The sequence below is a fragment of the Bos taurus genome, chromosome 5 (assembly GCF_002263795.3).
Source record: "Bos taurus isolate L1 Dominette 01449 registration number 42190680 breed Hereford chromosome 5, ARS-UCD2.0, whole genome shotgun sequence".
Taxonomy (NCBI): Eukaryota; Metazoa; Chordata; class Mammalia; order Artiodactyla; family Bovidae; genus Bos; species Bos taurus.
In genome coordinates this window covers 96,916,324-96,940,468 of record NC_037332.1, presented here as the reverse complement: position 1 = coordinate 96,940,468, position 24,145 = coordinate 96,916,324, and the positions used below count along the sequence as shown (strand labels likewise).

At 42.2% G+C, this 24,145-nt stretch overlaps 1 protein-coding gene across 2 annotated transcripts; it reads right to left on the bottom strand.

Annotated features, from left to right (window-relative positions):
• Window positions 1-3,382: 3,382 nt before the first annotated feature.
• On the bottom strand, window positions 3,383-11,302 carry GPRC5D (G protein-coupled receptor class C group 5 member D). Of its 2 annotated transcripts, XM_024991929.2 has the most exons (4): window positions 10,495-11,302; window positions 8,829-9,764; window positions 4,751-4,805; window positions 3,383-3,655 (listed from the first exon to the last, which is right to left on the bottom strand). In XM_024991929.2, the coding sequence occupies exons 2-4, from the start codon at window positions 9,721-9,723 to the stop codon at window positions 3,571-3,573; spliced, it is 1,035 nt and encodes a 344-aa protein (XP_024847697.1). In that variant the 5' UTR covers window positions 9,724-9,764; window positions 10,495-11,302; the 3' UTR covers window positions 3,383-3,570.
• Between the last annotated feature and the right edge of the window lie 12,843 nt (window positions 11,303-24,145).

The following is a 24,145-nucleotide window of genomic DNA, read 5'->3' as shown; positions in this document are numbered from 1 at the left end:
ATGGCTATAGCGAATGAGGAAGCTTCATCAACGTTGTGGTGCTTGGGCTCCAGAGTACGTGGGCTCAGTAGTTGCAGCTCGCAGACTTAGTTGCTGCGCAGCATGTGGGAGCTTATTCCAGACCTGACCACAGGCTAAAATAAGGCATAAGACTTTTTTAAAGAGCCAGCTTAAAACTAAATATTAAAAAAAACTAAGATCATGGCATCCGGCCCCATTACTGCATGGCAAATGGAAGGGGAAAAGGTGGAAATAGTGACAGATTTCTGCTTCTTGGGCTCCAAAATCACTGCAGATGGTGACTGCAGCCATGAAATCACAAGATGATTACTTCTTGGCAGGAAAGCAATGACAAAACTAGATGGTGTGTTGAAATGCAGAGACATTACTCTGCCAACAAAGGTCTGTATAGTCAGGGCTATAGTCTTCCCAGTGGTCACATACTGTTGTGAGAGCTGGACCATAAAGAAGGCAGAATGCCAAAGAATTGATGCCTTCGAACTGTGGTGCTGGAGAAGACTCCTGAAAGTCCCTTGGTCAGCAAGGAGATCAAGCCAGTCAATCTGAAGGGAGATCAACCCTGAATATTCACTAGGAGGACTGATGCTGAAGCTGAAGCACCAGGATTTTGGTCATCTGATGCGAACAGACAACTTATTGGAAAAGTCCTGAGGCTGGGAAAGATCGAGGGCATAAGGAGAAGAGGGCATCAGAGGATGAGATGGCTGAATGACATCACCAATGCAATGAAGATGAACTTGGGAAAACTCTGGGAGATGGTGAGGGACAGGGAGGCCTGCTGTGCTCCATCCAGTCCATGGGGTTGCAGAGTTGGATACAACTGGGTGACTGAACAACAACAACAACTTTTAAGCTTATGAGGAGTTCATGAAATTTAACGTGGAGGGAAATAAATCTCTGATGCTCTGGATCAGGAAAAAAAAATCATCACGATGAAAAATATCAATTTTACCTGGGAAGATATTTCATTAGCTCCATGCTCTACTGAGCATATCAGCCATGCTCCACCAGGAAGGTGTTTTATAATGGAGTTTTTCACTGATACACTTTCTTTTGGTAAATAAATAAAATCAGAAGATGATCTAAAATATTTAAGAGAATAGACAGCTTTCACATTCAGTAAGTGAGTTTATTTGTTTATGGGTTTCGTCGATGGCTCAGCAGATAAAGAATCCCCCTGTAATGCAGGAGACACAGGAGATGTGGGTTTGGTCCCTGAGTCAGGAATATCCCCTGGAGGAGGAAATGAAAACCCACTCCAGTATTCTTGCTTGGGAAATCCCATGGACAGAGAAGCCTGGTGGACCATAGTCCATGGAGTCAAAAAGAGTGGGACACGACTTAGCGCACACACACACATATTTTATTTATTTGGCGGCGACAGGTCTTAGTTGCGGCACACAGGACATTTGTTGTGTCATGCAGGACCTTTCACTGTGCCTCACGGACTCTCTAGTTGTGGTGCCTGGGCTCTGGAGTGCACAGGCTCAGTAGCTGCAGCTCTGGCTTAGATGCTCCTTGGCATGTAGGGATCTTAGTTTCCCCACCAAGGATGCAAACTTGCTCCCATCCCCTGCATTGCAAGGCGGATTCCTAACCACTGGACCACCAGGGAAGTTTCAGTAAGTGTGTTTAGATCGTCAAATACTACTTGTTGAATTGATTAACTGACTGCAACATGCTAATCATAGACTTCCCAGGTGGTGCTAGTGGTAAAGAATCCACCTGCCAATGAAGGAGACACAAAAAATGTGGGTTCAATCCCCAATCCAGGAAGATCCCCTGGAGAAGGAAATGGCAACCCACTCCAGTATTCTTGCCTGGGAAATCTCATGGACAGAGGAGCTTGGCAGGCTAGAGCCCATGGGGCCACAAACAGTCGGACATGACTGAGCAACTAAGAACACAAGCTATTCATTAATAGTTTTATCTGTTCTTTTAAGTGGTTCCTCATGGATCCCAACTCAGAAGATGATTGGGGTGTTTAGCGTTATGTGAATTGCTACATAAACTCAAAAGAATTGATATTTTCATAAAGATATTCTATAATTTTCATAAAATTATATTTTCCTGGATTCATCTTTCTGGAGTTGGTCACTCATGGTGCATGTTATTGCTCCCTAGCTGCCCAGAGCATAATTCCCTGCCCACGGGTGTCTCACTGAGGAAGCAGACATATGCAGTCAAGTCTGTACCACATGACCACACCAAACACAGCTGAAGGGACCAGTGGTGATTACCGGGCCCAAGGGCAGCCAATCCACAGGGTGATTATAAATTAACAGGTGGGCCAATGCAAAAGAGCACCCAATCAGAGACACTGGCGAGCAGCTGAGCCAATCAGAGTCTCTCTTAGGAATCTGAATTATGCCATACAGGGAGAAAGTGAGTCGGCTGGATAAGTAAACATACTTCAAAAGGAAATAGTGAAGCAAGTGTCAAAGTGTTAGGAGAGGGGTGGTTGTGGGAATGGGGAGAAAGCAGGGTCCCCTCAACACCCGACAGTGTTCCATCTCTGTGAACCTGGCTGAAGGACTGTAGAGGGTTCCCAGACAGGGTTTTCTCTCTTTCCTGAAAGGTGTAACCTTACAATTCCATTCCTCAGACAGCCCGAAGGAGACACTTTGCAGCCTTACAACCCCCCAAAACTAACACACACATGGTCCAAATTTTGATAAAATGAGGATAAACCTCAGAGGCAATTTGGTACAAAGAGGTTCAATTTTACCTTTACTAATTTTAGGGGAAACATCTTGGGAAACAGCATTAGCCATTCTATATGTCTTTAATGGGTTTACTGAAATTTGTCAGCTGACTCAAACACCTCTCACCTTTGAAACGAAACAAAACAAAATTATGTTGAAGGTGCTGTTGTCATCATTTTGGGGATAAAAACTAGGAGGATGGGTGACAATGCTGAAATCCTTTATGAGCATCAACTCGGGTGGCTCTTAGCTTGCTGTTACTGGTTCATCAAAGCAGGTCACTGACCTCAGTCATGTCTATGCCATACTTGCTGTCATGGGAGTTCTTATGCTGTGGGAGAAGCCTGCCGGCTTGCAAGCCTATGGAATGTACAATTGTGGAGATCCTGAGGGTTCTGCTATGACATTTATTGCAAATTCTGAGTCAATCATATTTAGGGGCCCCTTTTAAAAAAATGGCTAGAGGAGTTATCCAATAGTAAGTTGCTACTGCCATCCGTACTTTGGCAAATCTGTACTTTGTCACATTAGCATGACTCCGTTCATCAAACTGAGGTCTTTTGGTCTCATTAGTAAGAGGTGCCAATTTGTCCTAGCATTGCTGGGGAAGAGAATCTTTCAGTTATATGAATGAAGAAAGAGACACGTAGTCATGGTAGGGTGGCCAGAAAGATTGTAATTATGCTTGAAGGGCAGTGTCCTGAGGAAGGGCTCCAGATGGATGGAGAGGACCAGGAGGCAGGGAAGGAAGGATACTTTATTGGTAGATAGGCTTCCCACTTGCCCATGGGGACGACACTGGGAAGATCTTCTGGGTTTTCACGATTCATGTTTTCTGTGGACTTTATAATTGTGCATCTTGCTGGGGGCTTCCTTTAGCCCGTGGAATGAGATATTTCTGTGTGGCATCAACAATCTGCAACGGAAGAAATGCCATTAATAGCTTTCTCAGCCAACATAGGGGATGATACTCTGCAACACTATGCCCGAAATATTGTCATTTCACCATTATTTAATCCTTTGTTAATTAAACAAAAAAGAAAAAAAATGTTGAGTCTACCCACATCATTTTTTCTCTTAGCCCTTAGTAAGAATCTGTTTGCAAAATTACTGGAAGTTGAAAGTAACCCAAGAAGTTCTTGACGGGGAGAGTGAAGATTTTCTCATGGTGTAAATACCCTCAGGAGGCTTAATTACAGCAAATGATATAGCTATGTCCTGGCCTGTCATTCCAGGAAAAGGCAACGTTAGATAGCAGACCAAAGGGCTTAACCTAGTTACAGTTGCCTAGTTCAGTTCACTGAACGAGCAGTCTGGGCGTGGCTTTCTCTCTTGGATCTTAGTGGCTTCTGACCCCATAATACAAATGTGTCCCAAAGTGGTATTTTTGGCTGTTTGGCTTTGTCTGTCTTCCAGCCATCATGGCACCAATGTAGGTTACCTCTGGTTCTACTCAGCAGTGTCCCTGTTTTTGCAGGCATAAAACGGGTGCACCCACATGGGTGTCCAGATGATGCTGACAGACCCAGCCCAGTTCTTGGGGCGGCCCAAAGAGTGACTCAGAGAGGCAGCCAGCATGGTCCAGGAGATGCATTTAGACCACTGATGCTAAAAACAGTTCCTACACTCATGCATATTTCTAACCTCCCTCCCCCTTGTCCCCAAGGCAAAAAGCGGTGAGCTTGCTCCTCTTCACTCTCCACCTGAACCCTTCAAGCTGCCTTTTCTTTCAGGGACATTCACCTGCATCAGAATTTATTGTCAATGGCAGTGGCAGTTGAGGGTTGGGAATGGTTTGGGAAGAAGCAAAAGGCATGATTTAGCTTCATTGCACTGCCCTGGTATGGATTCAGTCTGGATGGCTCAGGCTCTGCATGTCTGGAGGAATGACCCTGCCCTATCTATCCTCTCTTGGGTCAGGAAAGCCACTGGAGAGGAAGCCTGACAGCTCGCCTGAGGAAGGTGGGCTTCCTCCATCCCTCCTTGGAGAATGCAGATGAGCACATTTACCTGCAGCTGAGTGGGGGCTACCATATGCAGTTAATGCTACATCCTCCTCAGCGCCATCACTGTCTCGGGCTGAAAGCCAAAGGAGGGAAGGTCTGGGTTAGTGTCAGAGGTTCACCTGGAAACAGCACCTGAGGAGGGTGGGGCTCAGTGGCTTGCAAAGAGGCTCCTTCCTTTAAAAATAAATTCTCCACTGAGGCTACTTTTTTTTTTTTTAATTTGTGATTTAAAAAAGAGCATTGTTAAAGCTTCGGAAGAAGGTTGCATACAGATCACAATTGTGTATGCAGGAAAAGTACCTCTGTGCTTAGTAATTGAAGGGGCTGAAGCCTCATCATCACTTTCTATGCTGAGCAAAAGCTGGTATTTGCGGTAAGGAAAATAATCTGAAGGGCTTGGGTTGGCAAGAGCACTTTTCTCCTGTTTTCCATCATTTGCTATTCATTGACTCCTTTTTTACATTGCATAGCCTCGTTTCTGTCTTAATACCTTCCAAAAAATCATACTAGATTTGTCTGTAGATATTTAAACAACGGATAGAAAAAATGCCCACAATAACCTGATTTTTTAAAATGCACATGGGTCTTGGTTTTAGTGAACTTGATAAAACAATATTCTAAGTAATCTAGAACAGATAAAGTAGGCACTACTAGAACAGGAGCTTTCCTTTCATAAAAAATGGTTCATGGCTGATATTCTAGATTTTTATTGCTTTTTTTGCCACATCCCAAGGCATGTGGGATCTTAGTTCTCTGACCACGGATTGAACCCCCACTCCCTGCAGTGGAAGCGTGGAGTCTTAACCACTGGACCACCAGGAAGTCCCCTGATGTTCTAGGTTTAGGATCTTTGCAAATGATGTCACACTAAAAATTCTCAGTTAAAAGAGCAATTGATTTAAAAAATTCAGTTGATGCGCAGTTTTTCAGGAACATGTTTATATCTCAGGGCACAGACTATTTATACCCATTTTCTTGGTGTTTTGTAGTAATATGCCTGATTGGATTTTTATTCTTCATCTAGATGTTTTTATATCTTTGAACTAAGTCCATACATCACTTTAGAGAGAATCTTTAAAGACTAATCTTTTGAAAGACTTCCAGGGAAATGAAAGCCTTAATCCCCTTTGCTGATTTATTTCAGCGTACCAACTCGTTGCATTTAATCTGAATGCTTCGCGCTTCCATTTGGGTCTATTTCTACCCTTCATCTTTAGCTGGAGACGGAAAACAGGACAACAGCCTCTTGGGGAGAAGTCGTCGTATGTGTGAAATTCCTTGCCAATCCCCTCTTGTCTTACTCTTCTTTTAACTGATTAATTCTGGTCTCAGACCCCAGTGGTAAATCAAATAATTATGTGACTGCAATCACAGCTATAAACCAGAAGAGTCACATGACAAATGCATGCCTCACAGACTGGAACAAAATGTGTTTTGGTACAGAATTTAGAGAGAACTGAATGTTGGTGAGAAAGGCATCTAAAGCTTAAGAACTACCATCTCACTTTCATCTTCTTAACCTTCCCACATAGGTCTAATGTTATAACCCCTTCATCATCTTTGAGGTTTTCCACCAAACCTCTCCAGATCCCCACACTTGTCCTGAGTGGATCCCAGAGCTGGAATGGGTATTCTTGTCAGGGACTGACCGATGCTGAGAACAAAGGCCTGACTGTTCTTGCTGACCACACATCTGTCTACACAGCACTGCGATTGTTTCTTGAGCAGACAAAAACAAACACAGCTGTGAGTTGCTTTCCCACTGCCAGCTCTTGACCTACAGCAACACTTAGAATTTTTTACATTATTGTTATTACACTGTACTGCTCTCATTCTTATCTATTTTGCATCTCTTTGTATGTTTTTTCCAAGCTAGGTGTCATTTTGTACATTCCTGAGTTTGAATCGTTCTTCTAATTTTTGACATCTAATTTTTCCAGGTAACCTCCATCCTGATTCCCTTCTCTAAGCTTAAGTTTCTGGTTATTCTGCCCAGTTTTGGATAGTAATCTACATGTTCTTTTCTACGCCACTGATGTTTCTTCCCACAAAATATCAAATTGCATTGACAATAACTATCTCTGGCAGAAATGGATTTTCTACCAATGCTCTAGTATAAAGACAGTTATAAGGAAACATTGCGCTTTCGAAAGCTCTTGTTTTCCATAGGACATTTCTTAGAACACTTTAAATACCTGCCTAATTTTTGGGGGTGTGGAAAATTGATCGTTACAAGTCCCAGTGTGTTTTGGGTATTATGAAACACTAAGAACTCTCTCTCTCTGATTTTGTTTCCTAGAGACATATGATGGAGAAGGCAATGGCACCCCACTCCAGTATTCTTGCCTGGAAAATCCCATGGATGGAGGAGCCTGGTAGGCTGCAGTCCATGGGGTTGCAAAGAGTTGGATATGACTGAGCGACTTCACTTTCAGTTTTCACTTTCATGCATTGGAGAAGGAAATGGCAACCCACTCCAGTGTTCTTGCCTGGAGAATCCCAGGGGTGGGAGAGCCTTTTGGGCTGTCGTCTATGGGGTCGCACAGAGTCAGACACGACTGAATCGACTTAGCAGCAGCAGCAGCAGCAGAGACATATGACAGCAGACAAAGCAGACATAGAAGTTTTATCTTATTTTTTGGTGAGAACTATGAGAAGTCATTTCAAGAAAGATTGACTCTGCAATTCTGCCATGAACCTCACATCATCAAAAGCAATGAAAAACTCATATAGAAAGGATGTGTAGTCTCAATTTCCGATTCATGGTCAACTGAACTGAACAGAATTAATGGATGCAGCTATCCGAACAGGAATTAATTTGAATGTGTAATTAGCCATAGATTACAGCTCAAAAAGTGTATGACTTAACAGGAAAGCTTCTATTAATTTTTTTGAGCATGGTGAACGTAATGTGCGCTATGCAATATGTAAAATAACATCCTCTTTGCACATTAGAAATACATTGTGAGAAATCAGATGCCTATTAAGACACAGAAATGGATGTAAAACTGTGATATTGGGTTATGAATAATGGGCCAGATGTTTCAGAAAGGAATTAATGAGTTTTGATGTATTTCTAGATCACTGATATTAGCCATTTATTCCCCCAGGTTATTGGAGTCCAAGTCACCTTGTTATCATGGATAATACATTTTATTCTTTAACAAATGTATAGTCAGGTGACTTGGTCTTACATAAGGATTCAAATCTGACCCAGAAATTATTATGAAAATGTCACATAAGCAAGTTCTTTTATTTCTATTAATGATTACACATCTGAGCCTCTGCTCAGAATTCTCACTTAATGGCACTTCCTGTCACTTTTTGTAAACTTTGAAGGCTCTCAGGAAGTGAATGGTTTGCAAAGTAGACATCCAGAAGTTATCGGGCTTTGTGACTCTAATGAGATGATGAGTCGTATGAATCAGTCTACTATGATGTTAGGGGAAGTTAGTTTTGAGACTTAAATTTTAAAACTGTCAGTCACTGCTGCCAGGGGTGACTTTTGCACTTGATGGGCAAAACATCTGGACTTAGCACGCTATGTCATGCAAGGGCACAACCAAAGCCTAATTTGGGGCTGGTAAACTCCTTTTACAGTGGGTGCCTTTCTTTATCCAGTAACAATACTCAGAGCTACACCCTCTTTATTTAGGACCTCTGAGTCATTTCTGTCTTGGCCTCTCCTCATGAATCTCTGTATTCTGGATGAACTGATTTTTCAGAAAAGTTTAACGTTGACTCTGTCTGCCTCTCTAGGCTTGAGCTATTTAGTCACTTCCCTAGGTCTTCCCTGGTGGTCCAGTCAGTAAAGAGTCTGCCTGCAATGCGGAAGACCTGGGTTCAATCCCTGGGTTGAGAAAATCCCCTGGAGGAGGAAATGGCAACCCACTCCAATACTCTTGCCCGGACAATCCCATGGACAGAGGAGCCTGGTGGGCTACAGTCCATGGGGTCACATAGATTCAGACACAACTGCGCGACTAACACTAGATCCTGACCATTCCATTTTTGTTCCTTCCTGCTGTATCCTCTGGCCCTGTTTTTCCTCTTGCTTTGCTCACAGGAGAGCCTCCCCGAGTTCCCCAGAGAGTACCTCTTGAGAGCTCCTGGTTCTCTGCTCTGAAGCTGCGTTGGTAAGTCGGGAGGGGGCAGGCATTGCCTGGCAGGGGGCAATCCTGCTGACACGATCGGTAGAGAATGCACAGCTCCGGGACAATGTACAGCAGCAGGAAAACCCACGCGTTGGTGACCAGGGCGATGCAGATGACGGGGTCGTCCCACTGGGGCTGCCGCTGGAGCTGTGTGTTGCCCCTCATGAGCATGGAGATCCACACCACCCAGATGATGATGGAGACGAGGACGGTGACAAAGATCAACCTGCCGTGCTGCTTCCAGTTCTCACAAGGGCCGCAGAAGGTGGTCTTGGAGACAAAGAACGTGAGGGCCATCAGGAAGAGGACGTAAACCAGGAGGACCACGAAGTCCACGTTGAGCTGATAGGGTGTCATGTGCACAAACATGCCACCCCTGGTCATGATGAGAGTCACGTACTCAATGGCGATGATGGTCTGCAACAGGCTGACACCAATTGCAATGCACAGAATTGTCGTCCAAGAGAAGGAGGCTCGACCCCGGACCAGCTTCACCAGGTTGGAGGCATGAGCCAAGAGGCACGAGAAGCAGAGAGCAAAGAGGACCCCAAAGAGAAAGTAGCGGATGGGGGCAGTCTGCTGATTCAGCTGGATGATGAAGGCAAAAGCAAGGCCAAAGAGCCCCAGCACACCCAGGAGGAAGAGGAACTGGGTGGGGAGGACATTCCAGTGGGCGCAGTCTTGGACCCTTCTCATGAGGAAGAGAAACGCCAGGAGCAGCATGACTGTAACCACTATGCCAACTGCTGCCAGGGACTCCAGAACAATGCCCCATGCTCCCTCAGTGTCACAGAGGAAGTAATAGTCCCCCGTGGACTCCTTGCAGTCCTCATACATGGTGACTTGTTGGTACCTCACTAGAACGATCTTCTTTTCCCCTGCAAAAAAAACCAGAATGAAACAACACGACTTTACGTTTACCCACAAGAACGTCTGTTGGGTAGTCCTGGACAGGACACTATAGTATCTCTGATTCCCAGATGAAGATGCCTGGACATGTTGAATGAAACAGCTCAGAACTATCCACCCCTCAGAACTATCCTAGCTCTGTCCTGCTAGGAAAGGAGAACCATCTTCACTTGAGGACTCTGGATCATTCATGAATTTCATGTCATAATTTCCACCAAGGCTTTTTGAAGCCTAAGGCAGAATTTTTTTCATAAAGATGGGCTGTGTGACAACGTGCGTATGGTTGCTGGACTCCAGTTGTAGCAGGCTCCAGAACAAGGGTTGTCAACATTAATGGACCATTTGATCATTCAAGACATGAAGTGCTCCTCAAAGGAGACAGGCTCTTCCCAGTCATTTTAATGACTGTTCCTTCTTTTAATTCAAGTCAATCCAACACATTGTGCTTAAATATCTGCTGTTAATTTGTCAAAGAATTTTACAAAGTGGTCTCTGCCCTCAATTAATTTTTTGGAGAGGTAGCACCAAACTCTGTCTTGAGTACGGTTGTCTAGAAAAAAAATCACACATATTCATTTGGAAACAAGTACCTAGCAGCTGAATACCCCTAGTTCCACTCCTCTCTGGTTATTCCCAAGCCAGCTGGCTTGAGTGACCCAGGCTGACAGCTGAGGGCATGGTCCCTTCATTCCCACTTACCTCCTCCGTGTCCACGCTGGAGGCTGAGGCTGTAGTGGCTGCAAGGTTGTAACTGCCAATGAGTAAGAAAGAGACAACCTCAGTGTCTTTAATCTCTCCCCAAATGGGCGGAAGGATGGAGGCACCCACTGGGGTTCCTACAGAACCTATAAAAAGAACCGGAAGGTCAGAAAGACACACCTATTCAAGTTTCCCAGCAGCCTGTCTACAGAGATTTCTTTGGTGAGAACAACTGTTTTTCATTTTACTGCTAACCAGAGGCACCTTGACCTTAGGGAGGTCCTGAAGGGGGTGTGGCTTTAGGAAAGACCGCCTCTTCCCCACAGGTGCAGATGTGATGGGGGGCTGCAAAAGGCCTTCCCTTGGCCACATGAGGACACGTCGTTCTTCTTCTGACCTACTCCTACCAAGAGCTTCTCAAGTGGCTCGGTGGTAAAGAATCTGCCTGCAATGCAGGAGACTCGGGTTCTATCCCTGGGTCAGGAAGATCCCCTGGAAAAGGAAATGGCAGTCCACTCCAGTGTTCTTGCCTGGAAAATTCCATGGACAGAGGAGACTGGCAGGATATAGTTCATGAGGTTGCAAGAGTTGGACATGACTTAGTGACTAAACTACCACCACTCCCTACAAAGCCATCTCCAGAGTATTTCCCACATCTTTATTTTGATCTTAAGATCCAAAGGAGCATCCTTTCCAAAGGAATCAAAGGTTGGCTGAGCCATAAAGGATTAGAAGGATCATGCACATTAAAAGGTCCACTGGTTGCCATCTCTGTGACTTCAGGGAAATGTGACTTTTCTACTCTGCCACCTTCCTCTCCTTTGGAGGTCCTTCCTCAAGCTTTGGCTGCGCATAAGGTGGGGGCTCTACCTGGACCAGCTCTTCCGGGATTGCCAAGGCCTTTGGTATAACTTCCCTCTCTCCTTGCTCCCCTCACCCTTATCAGAATGCACTCTTATTGGGTCTCATTCCATTGAGGCTTTCCCAGGGCCCAAGACAGAAGAATGTGCAATTAACAGTTTCAGCTCATATTGGTATAACATATTCTTTTTCTCTTGCGGTGATGTATAATACAGCATGCAGGACAGGGTCCAGGCTATCTGGCCACAGGCCACCCCTAATCCCCCCTTCAAATTTACTTACTCTTTGGTTCTTTTCCTGGATATTTGCATTAAAAAAAAAAGTTTGGAGGTTTTAGTTTCATTTTTTAAATTAATAATTTTTAAAATTTTAATTCAATTTAATCAAAAATTTTATTGGGGTATAGTTGATTTACAATGTTGGTTTTATGCGTATAGCAAAGTGAATCAATTATACATATACCTACATCGTCTCTTTCTTTGGATTCTTTTCCTGTATAGGCCAGTATAGAGTATTGAGTAGAGTTCCCTGTACTGTTCAGTAGGTTCCTACTACTTATCTATAATTAATTTTTAAAAGTTGAAAATATTGTTGATTTACAATGTTGTGTTATTTCATGTCTGAACCCCTTGACTGTGTATACATATACATATATATATATATATATATATATATAATTTTTCATATTCTTTTCCATTATGGTTTATTATGGGTTATTGAATATATGGATATTTGCTTCTAAAATATTATTTACTTATTCATTTTTTGGCATGTGGTATCTTAGTTCCTTGGCCAGGAATTGAACCTGCACCTCTGCAGTGGAAGCATGGAGTATTAACTGATGAACCACCAGGGAAGCTCCAACAGAGGACTTCTGAAGACCCTAATCAGTACTTTCTAGTGTGGTTTCAAGTCTCCCTATGATCCAGCCCCCCCTTCCACCATCCAACCATATTTCTTTCTCCTCTCCAGGCCTTGTTTTTCATTCAGGTCAGTTTTCTCCCTCCCATCTGCTCACCTTTTCTTAGAGGTTGTCCCTGTCCTGAACTGCCTTTTATTCTATTCCCATTTATCCTCTGTGCTCGATTCTCATTGATCCTGCTTCTTACCCAAGTACTTTCTCTGCCTCGGAGATCCAGTTCATCTTATCTCCTCTGTGAGCGTTCCTTCCTACCCTCATCACTCTGGCCCTCACTGATCACTCCCTCAGGGAACTTCACAGTCTGTACTGTCCAAAGTTATGGAAATAATATTTTCTGCCCATTTTATTTGCATTAATAAATGTATGAATAACTATAATAAATAAAATGAATTTAAATAATAACTAATAATAAAACAGAAACAGACTCACAGACTTAGTGAAGGAACTTATGGTTACCAGGGGAGAAGGATGAAGGAAGGGATAATCAGGGAGTTTGGGATCGACATCTGCTATATTTAAAATGGATAACCAACAAAGTCCTACTGTATAGCACAGGGAACTCTGCTCAGTGCTATGTGGCAGCCTGGATGGAAGGGGAGTTTAGTGAGAATGGATACATGTATAGTGTGGTTTCAAGTTTCCTTGTGATCTGGGCCATGTAGGGCTGGGTCCCTTTGCATTCCACCTGAAACTATCATAACATTAATGATATAGCTTGTTAATCAGCTATACCATGATACAAAATAAAAAGTTAAAAAATAATAAATAATAACAAAAACAATTGTCATTGTTGTTCAGTTACTAAATCACGTGTGACTCTGCAATCCCATGGACTGCAGCATGCCAGGCTTCCCTGTCCTTCACCGTCTCCTGGAGTTTGTTCAAACTCAAGTCCGTTGAGTTGGTGATGCCATCCAACCATCTCATCCTCTATCATCCCCTTTTCCAGCCCTCGATCTTTCCCAACGTCAGGGTCTTTTCCAATAAAAACAGCACATTTATTAATTTCTTTTATTTGTAATTGATCCCGTTGGTTAGATTTATAGCTGCTTGGGGGTTAGGCTCCACATTTTATGTCCTCATAGCACCTGGCACTGCAGGGAGCACCTCCTAGGTGATGGATGAACTGATTAATGGAAGGATTCTAAGGATAGAATTCCAGGCCACATGAAGTTGCTTTTTAGTAGTGTGCTTTTCCAACCCATGCTTTTAAATGGAAGCCACCTGAGATAAGAATCTTAACAAACTCTGGACAAATTCATTCTGAAGTGGCATTCTATCATCTAGAATCTCCTTAACTTTAAAAAGCCGTGTTTTTCTCCCCCACTTTGAGAAAAGACTATTTTAGGGAGAAGCGTCCTCCCCTTTTCTCACTTTGGGCACAATCACAGTTTGTCTGAAGCTGTAAAAGCTTTTCTATAAAGTTTACATTAAGGGTAAAGGGATTTTCCAGATGCGGAAATATGACATCTGGGAGGATTCACCCAAAGCCACGTGTGAATGATGAAGTTGCTGTTAGACCAGCAGGAGAGGATTTCCCATTAATTCTTCCAAGATGACCATTTTGGTGACCTTTGGAGGAGAGACAGAGAGGGTCAACCCCTTTGGGCATTCCTCACTGTTGTGAGGTTAGAGTTCCTGGCATACTTGTCTTCTAAGGAGATTCCTCCTGACCCCCTGATGGCTTGAGGCAGGTGAATTAATGGGTTAATGACCACAAAGCCCTTTGAGCACCTTAGATAAAAGAACTGTCTCAAGTACTAATTATTGTTATTTTAAAATCTAGGGTAATAAAGTTAGCCCATCTTCTCTAGGCCCTAAGGAAAGAGGGCTCCCTTTGCCTACACGCATTCAAATTACTCACATCTCCTTCCTTTTGTCTTTTATGCTGTGACAACATCACACCAAACAGCTCAGGCTTTGATGAATCAAAGAATATTGATTACAAGTCCATTAAAAATGGAGATAAAACTGTCAAGAGGCCAAACGCCTTTTGCCAAACATCTTTTTGTGTTGTTTCCTTCTCCTAGAAACAAGCTGGAGGGAATGTTAGAGGTGACCTAATCTAACCCTTTCATTAATAATAATAAGGAAGCCACCATGACAATAGGAGGATTTTAACAACAGGGAGGCAGAGACCCAGAGAGATAAAGGGAGGTACCCAAGGGTGGGATGTTAGGGGAGACAGCCAGCATTGTCTGACTCCTGGTCCCATTCTTGCTGCTGTACCAGGTTACTTTCCTGATATGTTTCATATTGTGAGGACAAGCCCTAGGAGGAATAAGCCCTTAGATGTGGCAAATGGGTCAGGATCAGAAAGAAAGAAAAATATTGATTAGGAGAATGCATCATATACCCTTTATCCCAAAACAGCTATCATTGTTGTTCAGTCGCTCGGTAGTGTCCAACTGTTTGTGACCCCATGAACTGCAACATACCAGCCTTCCCTGTCCTTTACTATCTCCCGGAGTTTGCTCAAACCTATGTCCATTGAGTTGGTGATGCCATTCAACCATCTCATCCTCTGTCGTCGCCTTCTCCTCCTGCCTTCAATCTTACCCAGCATCAGGATCTTTTCCAATGAGTCAGCTCTTTGCGTCAGGAGGCCAAAATATTGGAACTTCAGCTGTCCCGGTAAACATGTGAGGACCAGCTATATGAGATGGGTTGATCTGGCTGGGAGGAACATCACTGATTCTTTTGCTCACTGGCCTTTCCAGGTCTGGCTTCAGGGGATTGCCACCAGTGTAGTTGTTTAGGGCACAATACACAGAGGGCTCCTGTGCTTACAGTCTAATGTCCTGCCATCATCATCTTCAAATTCTTGATAATTTAATCTTGAATTTGTGTTTTATTTATGTATTTTTAATGAAAAAGCTATTGGCTTAAAAAACTATTTTTTAAGAAATTTATTTATTGTATTTGAGATTTTAAATCCCCTATGTGGGCTTGAACTGGTGTCTCCTGCAGTGGAAAGGTGGAGTCTTAACCCTTGAACCACCAGGAAGTCCCTGAATTTGTTTTATGAGTGAAGTCAGATGGGACTTGGAGCCTCGGCTCATGCATGATCCTGCCTCCCATCTCTTTTGTGTCTCATCACCTGTCTGTCTCCCTGGGACAGGTTCTTGGCCACTCTCTCTCTGCCACCCCTTGGGGCCCCAGGGCCGTTTCCCCATTTCTGCCCCTGTCCCTAGACTCCCTCCACACTCCACCTGGGCTCACCTGTCTGACATAGGTTGGGGTAATAGACCCTTGGAAAGGGGGGATTGATTTATGTCCAGGCAAGATACTACATTTTCATTTTGCACTGGGTCATGCAAATTATGCTTTTGAACTGTGGTGTTGGAGAAGACTCTTGAGAGTCCCTTGGACTTCAAGGAGATCAAACCAGTCAATCCTAAAGGAAATCAGTCCAGAATATTCATTGGAAGGACTGATGCTGAAGCTGAAACTCCAGTACCTTGGCCCCTGATACAAAGAACTAACTCATTGGAAAAGACCCTGATGCTGGGAAAGATTGAAGGCAGGAGGAGAAGGGGATGATGGAGGATGAGATGGTTGAATGACATCACTGACTCAATGGATATGAGTTTGAACAGGCTCTGGGAGTTGGTGATGGACAGGGAAGCCTGGCATACTAGAGTCCATGGGGTTGTAAAGAGTCAGACACAACTGAGCAACTAAACTGACTGATGCAAATTATGTAACTAGCCCTGGTCATATCCTTCAATTTTCTGGCATATGATAGCTAACTTGATCAATTTCCTATCAGGATGTAAATATTGTAGAGTTTAATTGTATTTTATAATGTGAAGTTATTTTGTGAAGAATTGCAGTATTTTATTTGGGTCAGGATACTGTGAAAACTCTCAACCAAGCCTTATTTAGTTAATAAGGGTATTTGGGGGAGGGAAGTTATCTGACATTTTTCTCCAGTTTTTGCCTATTATAACATTTAAATTGAACGAATATGTTGTTGTTGAGTCACTAAGTTGTGTCCAACTCTTTGCAACCCCATGGACTGTAGCCTGCCAGGCTCCTCTGTCCGTGGACTGTCCCAGGCAACAGCACTGTAGTGGGTTGACATTTTCTTCTCCAGGGGATCTTCCCAACCCAGGGATCGAACCTGGGTCTCCTGCATTGGCAGGCGAATTCTTTACCACCGAGCCACCAGGGAAGCCCTAACTAATATAAATTGCTATTATAGTGGGTTGTTTTACCATTATTATAAGAAAGCAGATGATGAGAAAAATATAGAGTTATGTTCAAGTTCAATTTCTGGATCTGGAAGTGTAAACATGACAATACTGAAAAAAATGTTGATTAATAACAAAATTTATTTTATTTGAGCTGTATTCTGAAAAGTAGATGCAGGATCTTATAATGAAGATTATTTAAATGTGATTTTAAAAATATGCAAAACTTAACAGAAGTAAGACTCAACATATAATCTATAATGAAATTTTTATAAATGAAAACTTAAAATCTTCAAAATTAAAAACATATCCAGGGAAAAAACATGGTATCCTGTCACTAAATCCCACTCATATTTCCAAAGGTAAAATACGTGAATTTATCAGTGATTCCTAAGTTGTTATCTACTGTTAATGAAAGAAGCTTCTAATAATCTATTTAGCAATATACTGTGTGTGTGTGTGTGTGTGTTCAGTGGCTAATTTTGGGCTGACTCTTTGCAGACTCCATGGACTGTAGCCCACCAGGCTCTTCTGTCCATGAGGTTCTCCAGGCAAGAATACTGGAATGGATTGCCATTTTCTTCTCCAGGGGATCTGCCCAACCCAGAAATCAAACCTGTGTCTACAGCATTAGCAGGTAGATTCTTTATCATTGAACCCTCAGTTCAGTTCAGTCTCTCAGTCGTGTCCGACTCTTTGTGACTCCATGAACCGCAGCACGCCAGGCCTCCCTGTCCATCACCAACTCCCAGAGTCCACCTAAACCCATGTCCATTGAGTCAGTGATGCCATCCTACCATCTCATCCTCTGTCGTCTCCTTCTCCTCCTGCCCTCAATCTTTCCCAGCATCAGGGTCTTTTCCCATGAGTCAGTTCTTCTAATCAGGTGGCCAAAGTATTGGAGTTTCAGCTTCAACATCAGTCCTTCCAAGGAACACCCAGGACTGATCTCCTTTAGGATGGACTGGTTGGATCTCCTTGCAGTCCAAGGGACTCTCAAGAGTCTTCTCCAACATCACAGTTCAAAAGCATCAATTCTTCTGCGCTCATCTTTCTTTATAGTCCAACTCTCACATCCATACATGATCACTGGAAAAACTATAGCCTTGACTAGACGGACCTTTGTTGACAGTTATGTGTCTGCTTTTTAATATGCTGTCTAGGTTGGTCATAACTTTCCTTCCAAGGAGTAAGTGTCTTTTAATTTAATGGCTGCAATCACCATCTGCAGTGATTTTGGAGCCCAGAAAAATAAAGTCAGCCACTGTTTCCACTGTTTCCCCATCTATTTCCCATGAAGTGATGGGACCAGATGCCATGATCTTAGTTTTCTGAAGGTTGAGCTTTAAGCCAACTTTTTCACTCTCCTCTTTCATTTTTATCAAGAGGCTCTGTAGTTCTTCACTTTCTGCCACAAGGGTGGTATCATCTGCATATCTGGTTATTGATATTTCTCCTGGCAATCTTGATTCCAGCTTGTGCTTCATCCAGCCCAGCATTTCTCATGATGTACTCTGCATAGAAGTTAAATAAGCACGGTGACAATATACAGCCTTGACATATTCCTTTTCCTATTTGGAACCAGTCTGTTGTTCCATGTCCACTTCTAACTGTTGCTTCCTGACCTGCATACAGGTTTCTCAAGAGGCAAGTCAGGTGGTCTGGTATTCCCATCTCTTTCAGAATTTTCCACAGTTTATTGTGATGCACACAGTCAAAGGCTTTGGCATAGTCAATAAAGCAGAAATAGATGTTTTTCTGGAACTCTCTTGCTTTTTCGATGATCCAGCGGATTTTGGCAATTTGATCTCTGGTTCTTCTGCCCATTCTAAAACCAGCTTGAACATCAGGAAGTTCACAGTTAACATATTGCTGAAGCCTGGCTTGGAGAATTTTGAGCATTACTTTTTACTAGCGTGTGAGATGAGTGCAATTGTGCAATTTGAGCATTCTTTGGCATTGCCTTTCTTTGGGATTGGAATGAAAACTGACCTTTCCCAGTCCTGTGGCCACTGCTGAGTTTTCCAAATTTGCTGGCATATTGAGTGCAGCACTTTCACAGCATCATCTTTCAAGATTTGAAATAGTTCAACTTGAATTCCATCGCCTCCACTAGCTTTGTTTGTAGTGATGCTTCCTAAGGCCCACTTGAACCCTTAGGGGAGCCCAATAATATATTAGGTGGCAAAAAAGAAAAAAAAAAAAAAAACGGGACATACAGCTGCTAAAAATTCATTCTTTCAGGATATATGTTGTTGTATTAGACGCTCAGTTGTGCCCAGCTCTTTGTGACCCCATGGGATCACACCAGGATCCTCTGTCCATGGGATTTTCCAGGCAAAGATACTGGGGTGGTTTGCCATTTCATTCTCCAGGAGATCTTCCCAACCCAGGGATCGAACTTGTGTCTCCTGCAATGCAGGCAGATTCTTTACCAACTGAGCTACCAGGGAAGCCCCATGGAATAGTAGATATGATTTTTGAGGATAAAAATGATAAATCAGCTAACAATGAAAAATTATACCTCTTAGTATCCCATAACAGTTCATCAAATCTGTATTACTACAGAACATAGGAAGCAACTTTTTAACGCAATTACGGTATGATGTAGAGTCTGTGATTCAGCTTGATAAAAGCACTGTTGAAAATTGCCAGCACTTTTGGTGAGATTCAAAATGAGTGGAAAAAACAATTTTTATAGAGGATTTCTTGTGCTGTTTAATTTCACTCACACTGGATTAAGTATGATCTCTGAGATGGAAAAATATATTGTTAATTCAACTGTTTAAACTAGAAAAACTGTAAAGGAGTTATAAACTTAGACAACAAATGTGACCAAAAATATGGCAGAGTTGTAAAAAATGGTTGAAAATGGCTAACAACCCTGGTTTATTCATCATGAAGCTTTGCAACCTAAAGATATTTTACTTGAACCTCATGAGTTTCTTGAAATCAAATGAAATGCCAGTGAGCAAAACTTTTAGACATATTTTGTTCACATGTTGGAACTGACTATATCCACTTACTGCACACGGTAGAATTCCTGGTTGCCAGAAGGTACTAAGCTGAGCATAATATATAAACTCAGAAATAAGATGTCGATTTCTTGAGTTGAAAAACTATCTCACTTGGCCAATATTTACGTGATATTTGGATAATAAAAGTGCACTTTTAACTGCTTTTTTGAACATTCTTGAGTACAATTTTGGAAGAAAACCATGGTATATTTTAACATGTCAAACACATCTGAAGATTCCAAGAAATGTGGCAGTTTTAAAAGAGGGTTGTAATTCATCAAGAGATGGGGTCGAATTCCCCTCCACTTGAAGCTCTGGCTGGCCTTAGTGATTCTCTTGTAACCAATAAAACGGAGTGGAGGTGATGATATGCGATTTCTGCCAAGGCTAGGTCAAAATGTGCCTTCCAGCTTCAGTTTTGGTCCCTTGGACTACTCTGGATTCTTTCTTCTGAGACACAGCTTCCTTGTTCTGAGAAACACAAGAGACTACACGCAGGTTCTCTGGTCAACAACATCAGCTGACGCCAGCCTCCCAGCAATCATGGCCAAAGGACCAGACATGGGAATGGAAGTCTGCTGGGAAATGGATTCTCTTGTTTCAGCAGTTCAATCAAATCTTCGTTGAACAGAATTTATGTATTTGTCAAATGCAAGACATACTTGCTTTGTTATGAGTTTTCTACAAGTTCAAGTTTATTTCTAAAGAGTTCTAAAATAGCCTAGTTGAAGCCAAAGGCATGTATCCCTGAATGATCAGGTAATCTCAGAGGCACCAGCATTCCATCGAAAAGGATGTTCATTCCAAAGTCTTTAAATTTTCTTTATAATCGGAGTAATTCTAGCTGATGCATATTTTCAACATGATTGCAATATAGAGAGTGGAATGTTATAAAGTCAGTTTGAATGAAAAAGTCAGAGATATGCATTTTTACATCTTGCTTTTCTCTCATGGTCACAATCATAACTTTTTAGAGGAAAATATGAAGCTTGAAAGAAAAACGTGAATAAAAGATACTTGCTTTTCAAAACTGTAAATCAATAATTGAACAAGGAAGAGAATACATGACTTCATTTAATTCTTACACTACATTATGTTTATCATGTAGATTAAGATCAAAGAAAAAATTTCCGGTGCTAAATAGTAAAGATTACTATATTACCAATGACAACAACCTGTTTGGGTGATTTTTTTTCAATTTTGGTTGGATTTAAAAAGAGGTCCAATAGTGTACCAGATGTACATGTTATTGTGTCCTCAGGTCGTCCGCTGGAATGAATTTTACACACAGGTAAGCACATCTGTTCACTCCATAACAATCATGTTTAAATTTTTGTTTGTGTTATTTGTTTAGAATTTTTATATTCTATATGAATAGCAATAAAATACTATGCAATGTTGTCTCTGTCATGCTTTTTTTAAGTAGACTTAAATTAAAAAAATTATTTATTTATTTATTTTGGCTAGGCTGTGTGGCTTGTGGGATTGAACCTGTGCCCTAGGCAGGCAGTGAAGGCATGGAGTCCTAACCACTGCGCAGTCAGGGAATTCCCAATAGACTTTTTTTTCAGAAGCAGTTTTAGTTTTACAGAAAAACTGAGTGTAACATACAGATTTCCCATTCTCCCCCTTTCTTTCTCCCTACCCTTGTTTCCCATAGTATTACCATCTTGAATTAGTGTGGTACATTTGTACTATTGATGAACTAATATTGATATATTATTATTTTCTAAAGGCTTCCCTGGTGGCTCAGATGGTAAAGAATCTGCCTGCAATGCAGGAGACCTGAGTTCGATTCCTGGGTTGGGACTATCCCATGGAAAGGGAAATGGCAACCCACTCCAGTATTCTTGCCTGGAGAATTCCTTGACAAAGGAGTGGACTCTTTAGCTTCTGAGCCACCAGGGAAGTCTCCTCTGTCCATGGAATTATTTTCTGAAGTCTATTGTTTATGATGTTCACATTTGTTCTTTATGTTGTAAATTCTATGGATTTTGACAAATGTATAATAACATATATCCATCATTACAGGGTCATATAGTATTTATTGTTCCACTACTCTAAAAATCACCTATACTCCATCTATTTACCCCTCCTTCTCTCCACGGCTGAGCTTTTACTTTACCATTGGTAGTAATGGAAAGTATTGCTTCATAAAACATGTGTTACGCATGTGTGAGTGCTTGTACTGGGTTGAAAGGTAAAATGTAATTCTGATTGTGGATTGGGGTAAGAACAAAGCTTGAAAAATACTAGCCTCATTAAATGAGTTCTTGCTTGCACTCTGACTTGAGTCTGGCTGTTTGCTATGAACTAGCTCTCTGCTGCTGCTGCTGCTGCTGCTGCCCTGGTCTTGGGCAATGTCTTGATCTCAGGATGATTTCTGGCTTTTTGACTACAGTGAGTTTGTGAATAGTGGTGCTGTTCAGAGAGTCCAGGAAAATGGAGGAAGGAAAAGATTTGGAGGGTTTAAAGAATCTGAACCAAAAGTCCCATTCTGGTTGTGTCATCTGAGAAATCTGAATTACTTATGTGAAAACGTCAAGCAAGTCGTTGGATCCATACATCTGGAGCTTATAGATTTATTTCTGCCTTTTTTGTACTTTTCAAAAATGTTTAACTTCCTGTCGGCATTGTAGATGTATACCAAGCTGGATGGCAAACAGGTGGGCTGGCTACCCCTCTCCATCCCTCATTTTCCAGCTTGCTTTCAGCTGTTGCATGAATTGGGAAACACATTCATTCATTTATTCATCCCACATTCATACACTGAGCTTTTTCTGGGAGCTGGAGGTACAGAAATGAATAGTATTATTCTGCTCAGTATTCTGTAATAACCTACTGGGAAAAAGAATTTGAAAAAGAATAGATACACATGTTTAGGTATGACCAAATTGCTTTGCTGCACACCAGAAACTAACACAAAGAGTAAATCAATTATGTTGTTGTCATTTAGTCGCTAGGATGTGCCTGACTCTTTTGCAACTCCATGGGGCACAGGTTTGTCTGTCCACAGGATTTCCCAGTCAACAATACTGGAGTGAGTTGCCATTTTCTTCTTCAGGGAATCTTCCCTACCCGCTTCGAAGGATCAGGATCCAACGGGTAGAACCCGCGTCTCCTGCACTGACAGGCAGATTCTTTACCATTGAGCCACCAGGGAAGCCCCACAAAAGGATAATATAACTCACACTGATGTATGTTATATAGGAAATCCTAACAGTTATCATCAAAAGGAAAAAATACTTTTCTATTTGTTTAATGTTTCTTTCTTTCTTCCTTCCTGTCTTTTTTTTTGGTCACACCATGTGACTTTTGGGACGTTCCCCAACCAGGGACAGAACCCAGGCCCTGGCAGTGAAAGCCCAGAGTCCTAACCACTAGGCCACCGGGAACTCCCATTTAAAGCTGTTTCTATATGAGCTGATGGACGTTCACTAAACTTATTGTGGTAATGATTTAATCACATATGGAAGTCAAATCATTATATTGTACACCTTAAAGTTATACAGTGCTGTATGTCAGTTATATCTCATTAAAACTGGAAGAAAAAGTCCCTATGTTGTAGACATTATTTAAGGAGGGATGATGGTCCTTTGTTAGTATTGGGGTAACAAGAACTTCTTTTATCTGACTTTTAATCAAGAGAGAGGATAGATAGGGCTGCTGATCTGACAGGTGGCAAATAGGTTGCTGCTGTTCTCTGCTGTCTCTAGAGTTAGAAGCTCATGAAATTTGTTCATCTACACTCCAGGCAGCGGCTTATGCCCTAGAGACACAGGGATCATAGCACTGCCACGTTGGCTGAGCCTCAGAATAAATGATACAGGGAGGAAGCAGCACCCACCTCCTACACTCGTCGAGTCACATTCTGCCTCATTACCTTTCTTGCCAGACAAGGGAAACAGACACTGAGAGTTCAGCGTATTTGGTCTTGGAGTTAAACTGCCTAAGTTCAAATTCTGGCTCTGTTGAGTATCATCTGTGTAGCCTAGAGCATGTTAATGAACCTCTCTGGGCTGCCCTAGTTTATCTGTAAATGCGGGTATTGCCTGTGACTCCCTCATAGGATTGTGGGGTCTAATAAAAAGGGAATGGGGAATGCTTAATAAATGTTAGCCATCAATAACTCTTATTTTTTAAAATTCAGCTGATCTACATTGATAAGACCGAGCGTCTATTGTACACATACCCTTGTGACTTAAAAAGTATTCACAACCTAAATGTTATGTTTTATTTGGCAGGAATTTTTAGGACTTCAAACCCAGGAGGCAGTAGCTCAAGTAACCCTGAGAGAACTGGTCTGGGGAGGCACAGCCAGGTTCACAAAAGTTTTACAACAAAGGGCTGGTAGTCTGAACAAAGGGCAGGTAGTCAAGAGATTATTGTGAATTAAAAGGAAAATAAGTTAAGGAATTTAGCACTGTTCTTTGTATGGGAAGATGCAAGAGTCTGGGCTCACTAAAATCATTTATTTGATATGCACCTCAGCTCTCTGGGGTCAGCATCCTGTGTTTTCACATCCTGAGTGTCCTCAGGGCTCACCGTAGGGGGAAGCTGCAGTCGGATGGCTACTAGATGGCAGGTATTCTTTTCCTTCCCGAGTTCCCCCAGGGCTCACTGGCTGATGACCATGACAGCCTTTGTGTACTGAT